The sequence below is a fragment of the Hetaerina americana genome, unplaced genomic scaffold, assembly GCF_022747635.1.
Source record: "Hetaerina americana unplaced genomic scaffold, ioHetAmer1.1.p SCAF_4, whole genome shotgun sequence".
NCBI lineage: Eukaryota > Metazoa > Arthropoda > Insecta > Odonata > Calopterygidae > Hetaerina > Hetaerina americana.
Window position 1 is genome coordinate 1209001 of NW_027286985.1, and position 6000 is coordinate 1215000.

The 6000-nt window shown below is 35.2% G+C and overlaps 1 protein-coding gene across 3 annotated transcripts in view; it reads left to right on the plus strand.

Moving 5' to 3' along the window:
- The window catches only part of DNAlig3 (DNA ligase 3), a 202975-nt gene that overhangs the window by 152637 nt on the left and 44338 nt on the right, over positions 1–6000 (plus strand). For all 3 annotated transcript variants that reach the window (XM_071589614.1, XM_071589613.1, XM_071589615.1), the window contains 4 exons: positions 111–190; positions 1582–1659; positions 3779–3971; positions 5464–5619. In XM_071589614.1, the coding sequence (XP_071445715.1) occupies positions 111–190; positions 1582–1659; positions 3779–3971; positions 5464–5619 (507 nt within the window). The remainder of the gene's footprint in view (positions 1–110; positions 191–1581; positions 1660–3778; positions 3972–5463; positions 5620–6000) is intronic.

The following is a 6000-nucleotide window of genomic DNA, read 5'->3' on the forward strand; positions in this document are numbered from 1 at the left end:
TTTAAAGATTATAATCTTGTGTTAAAGATCACTATGTTGCCATTTGTGTTTAGTTGTATGTAGATTTTTGCTTGTAATGAATGTTTGAATCTCTTTTATAATTTAACTAGGTCGATGAATGGCTGGAGGATCTTTCCAAATTTACTAAGGAGGAAGAACAGCAATATCATCTTGGTAAAATTGCAAAGAAGTGAGTATTTGAACTTAAATAATAATTAATGAAAAATGTTCTATCTCCCAGTGGCATGGTTGGTCACACAGTGTATGACAAAATTCTTCAGAAATTTTTGTCAAGATCCTTGCTATTATTTCACAATTGTTGGAAAGCATTGAGATTGTGCCACCAGATTTCAATTATCGCAAAAATAGAACATATTGTTTTAAAAATCCATGGGTGTATCATCCAACTCTCTACAAAGTAGGCTTCAACTAATACAAGCAATACACAGCTCATAATTCATTAATTGAATCTAGGGATATGAAGTTCTGAGATAACAAACCATTTACCTCATATTCCATAGAATATCAGCAGCAATATTGTTTGCGAGTCAAAGTGGAGCTGAGGTAGGAATGTCTTTACGTAATTTGAGTGGCTGTAGCTGTGCACATATGAATGATAAGTAAAAGTCAGTAAGTTATCAAATCCAAAGATAGGTTGGGAAACGTCCTTACCTGATAGCCCAGAGGTTGTGGGTTCGATTCCCACCTAGTTGGATTTTCCTCCAGCTAGTGCTTGGTTGTATGTAATTGTCTTCAATGTAATGCCTAAGGGTTAGGCGGAAGAAGGGGTTAATCTCACCCAATTAATTTGATAAATATTTTTTTTAATAAATGGCACTTTAAGAAAATTCATTTTTTTCTATTGTAGACCAGATGGATTTTTTTCTCGGGCATTTCCTTACAGTCTCCACAAACTTCAAATGGTGCATTCCTCCTGAATCCTTGACATACTCTTTCCCATATCCGACTGTGCACAAATTTTGTGTTGTATTAATTAACATGCTATTAATTTAAACATAAAAGTAACAGCTAAAAATCCTGTGGTTTGCTGAATAAAAATATTGCTGTGAAAATAAAATAGTGACCAAATTGTAAATGCACCACTTTATATGTAACTTTCATTTGACTTACTCAAATTTTGCATGTATGACTCCTGAGCGAACACTACTGGACTTGCTCCAGTGTCCCAAAGAGCTGATGAAAATTGCACTACTCCTCCTTCCAATCATGAATGCGTGTGAACAAGGAAACTGGTATCACAATTTTAGCATAATTTGATTTCAATTGAAGAATAAACGAATGCATATAAAATAGCAAAAATGGCCCAAGTTGCACTTGACATCCGAAAAATTGCTCCATTCTATGGTCTCAACCCAAGATATTCAAAATCCTCCTTCAGTACTGGGATCCAATACTTTTTGTCCTCAAAATTTTTTCTCCAGATACTCTCATAGCAGACTGGAAGAGGTGGAGACATGGAGATTTTTAATGATTTAACTTCAGTCAAATCTGCATACCTTCTCTTAAAGTTATTATATGATAATCTGACGTCTTGGTAACATTTAAACTGCTTTCTTTCAGGTGTACATCAAATGATCTCAAGATTGTTATTCGCCTCATTGTGCATGACTTGAAGACATCTGCAGGCCCTAAACATGTGTACGTGAAAACTTCGGTATAAATTTAAGTACGCTCCAAAATAAGAATTCTTGTAGAATGCTTGCATTCAACTGAGTAAAGTTAATGAAATTGTTGAAAATAATGTTTTACTAAGCTAATGACTGACATCAGGAGATTTTATGTGAAGTAATAAAATTTAAGGGGCTGATAACACTCATAAATCATTTTTGGAATGCCAAATGATGTGGCTTTTATTTGTGAGTGCCAAACTATGAATGCTTCATCTTTTATGGCTTATTTTAACCCAAGAAAAAATGATATCTGTAAAAAAAACATTTTTCTCTACCTGAAAAATAATGTTAATATTTCATTGAACTGCTTAAATGCATTACTGCATTTAATTGGAGTACTTCAAACTCGATGAATAAATGATAATGTTCAGTTTGTTCTAAACAAGAGTATGGCAAAACTGTTACTTTAAGAATGCAGAAGACAACTGCACTCATTTGTTGACCCACTGACTAATCACAGTCACTATTCTAAGCTCTGCCTAATATGGCTCTAAATACCAAAACACATGCATCAGAGTAAACAGTTGTGTGTCTTATTATTTATTTCATTCCATCCAAATATTCAAAATCTTTTCCGCCTTTCTCCTTGCTCTCACCCCCCCTCTATGTCACCATCTTCAATATTCAATCGCTGATCATCATGCCCTGCATCCACATTTCCTTCGTCTTTATTTTTCCCCCAATCATGTTTTCCCTTCCTTGGTCATGCCTAATGCTTTTTCATTTGTTTTCCTTCAAGTCATTTTCAGTTTTTGCATACTCCAGTTGATTATATTAGATATGGGAACATGAAACATTTATTGTTCCTGTTTTGAATGTAATTTTTCCAACTATTTACCAGTGCCAAGATTTTTTGAGAGGTATAAACAAAATTGATATTTATTATTTTCACTGCCATCTGCATTCCTCTAAATTCCACTCAAATATGTACTATTGCTGCTGTGTGCCATATGCAATCGGGTGAACTAATTATCATTGGCAATTCAGCAAATGGCACTGATGCCTGTGTTCCCATTACTAAAAGCACCACATCAGTCAAGGGTTGGCTGGAGATCTAAAGCAATGAAAATCTAATTAAGTATTCAGGCAGATGTAAGGAAGTCTCGACATTAGGAATTTGTCTGAGTAGTTCATTTCCTGTCATGCCTTTTTCTCAATTCAGCCATGAGTTGGTTGCCCTTGTCTTCATCTTAAGATCTTTCCAAGTCTGAATGGAATACATAATTAATGCACTAAGCACTTATTATGGGAAGTGTGAAAAAATATATTCTCCATTTCCCTCTTCTACCATTCCACGGCCTTGCATGGACAGTGAAGGTCCAAAAGGCTCTTTAAGTCCTAACATTGTCCCATTTTCACCTTCCCTTGTGCCCCCCCAAATCTTCCCCGGGCGAATTATTTGTGATCAGTCATAAATTTGACTGCTATGAAGAGCTGCCTGCAATTTATTTTGGACACTCCTTTGTTTTCCATGACATACACAGCTGTTCAACAGTTGAGTAAATGCATGTATGATTAGCAAGCATTTATGATTAGCATTCTCTTGAAGAAACTAGGAGAAATATCAATAAAACTATATTTGTATTAATCTATAAGATATAACTTGTAAATTTTGAAATTGTTTATTCCACTTCATTGAATGTTACTCCACCTAAACCACATTAAACAGGCATCATCAGAAATACTCATGCACGTCCATAACTTCTGTACTTTTTATCAGTCTGACCATCAGCTGTTCAATGAATGTCACTCTGCATTGGCTGATGATCACGTACTGGAAATCTCATTAACCGCACCATACGGGTTTTCATACACATAAGCATCAATAAATGATGGCAGGGGAAGAAACTTCGTCATGTAGTTGCCGAGTCACCATAGTTGATAGCAAGTGAAGTTTATTGGTGATCTTCATCACCGGTGATACATACATATCGCTGAAGTTACAGAGAATGACCCTTGGAATCCAATCTTTTTAAATCTATCACACCTCTCATTTGAGTCATCGTAATTTTATCATTTGTTTAATGGGTCAGTTTTGTAGTTCACATTTCCTGCAATTTTGTATCTAATTTTTTCCAAACATTCAGGTTGGAAGCATTGCATCCCGATGCATACAAAGCTTTTCAAACTTCTCGTGACTTGGATGCAGTGATCACTAAGGTCTTGGAAGGAGGGTGCTCAGTCAGTGAATCTCAGTCTCCTGGTAAACAAAATAAGGCCAAATCAGGAACATCTTTGGGAATTGAAATTAAACTTTTAACTCCTGTTCTTCCAATGCTTGTAAGTTTTGTAGTTTCTTTGGTGCAGTACTGCATGCAGTTACTTATTAAAGCTCTAAATGTTATATTAATATGATTCCCATTATCATATTTATCTTGTTTCCCGTTAACATTGCATAAAATTTTTCAAAGCCTATTGCCTATCTGTCATTTAGTCTTTTCAACTTTAATAATTATAGCGAAAGAGTAAATGCACAAAGTAATGAGATTGGTAATATTTTATAAATCATGATAGAGTGAACTTAGTTAAAGACAATTGTCAGTTAGCATTATAAATGGTGGGCTACTATATTCCATTATTGCATTTACTTGTGAGAGAATATATTTTTTGAAATTTTTATGGTCAACCCAACCTGCAGGAAAATGTTTGCATTATATCTGATTTCTCGCCACAGCCTTTCCCCTGTTGTAGAAATTGCCTGGGTAATTTTGTTTGTTTGAAATGTATTTGAAACTTTGCATGTGTTGAAATTCTTAAAATTACCCAGCCCTTCTAATGAATGCCATGTGTGTTTGTGACTTTTTTCAATACTTCCACCTGTCCCGACTTGCTTGGGTGTGTATGAGCTAAATTTGTTTATGATTTTAATGGCACTGGCAGATGTTAATTATTATTTCATAGTTTCTAATAGCTGTAGGCATCCCCAATATTAGAATTTCATCCCTGATGTTAAGGGCAAAAGTTCCCAAGCTTTTGATAAAGAAACCCATAAAAATACCTATCCTATAGCCTACACTATTAAACCTTAACATAGATGTTTCTAGGAAAATATGAAAATGTGGTCAATAACGAGAGCTGGCATTCAATTACCTTTCTGTGTTCCACAAGCTTCAAGTCTGAAATGTTGGATTTCATCCTCGTATACCAGGATTCAGTCATTAGTGTGCTTGTACGTCGTCATCTCATCTTCAAGGTGAATGTGACAGACTCAAGGTGCATGGCACGTTGATGCCAGCCAAAGGCATACTCCCTGGTTGTAGTTGTATCATAGACCTTCAATAGTGCTTACATTATGGCTCATCCTCGATGTCATAATGGCATCAGTATAGCTCCTTTATTGCTGGAGATGTTGTCCATCATAATTAGTGATGATAATGAAATCTTGTGGAGAGCTCTCCCTTTCCCTCTGACTGACTCTTGATTATGACAGTCTGACATTTTGTACCTGACGTAATGTGATCTATCTCAAGCATTTGACTGTGTATCTCATGTAATGTTGCGCAGGAAAAAATTATATAGATATTATGGTATGTTTAACTTTCACAATTGCATTTGTCAAGTAGAAAGCAATATGCTCAGTAGTAATACACAATCAAAAACTTGTGATGTGCCAAATAGTGTTCCCACAGGGTTCAGTCTTGTGACCTCTGCTATTTCTTCTTATGTTCAAAAGTCTGCCTTGTAATATATATATATATATATATATATATATATATATATATATATATATATATATATATTTTATTTTGATGAAATGTTTTGCATATTTCAGGCTGAAGCCTGTCGCTCTGTCGAATATGCCATGAAAAAATGCCCAAATGGCATGATTTCTGAAATCAAGTATGATGGTGAAAGAGTTCAAGTTCATAAAAAAGGAAATGATTTCAAATACTTTTCAAGGAGCTTAAAACCTGTTCTTCCCCATAAAGTAAGTCATGACTTAGTTTTATTTAGAATGCTTGTTTGTAATACCCTATTGCATATATTTTTCTATCAAATAATCAGCTTGCATATTTATATGTATGTATTTGGGGGCAGCATGATTATGTAGTGGATATTGTGTGGCTGTTGACTGGGGGTTGTGGCTGCTGTGTTCAACATTTGTTTGATTCCTTTGGGGAGGTAACTCTAAAATTCACGTAGCATGATTTTCTGGATGCTAGGCCTCCTTCGCTATCCAATATTGACCAGGGAAAGAAAATGTCCCCCTATCTTGAACAGTTAATATCACATGCCATCTAAGTCTCAGGGTGGTTATTGGTAAGGTTCAAGGTGAGCTCTCTACCTTTTTCTTTCAAACAATCATCAG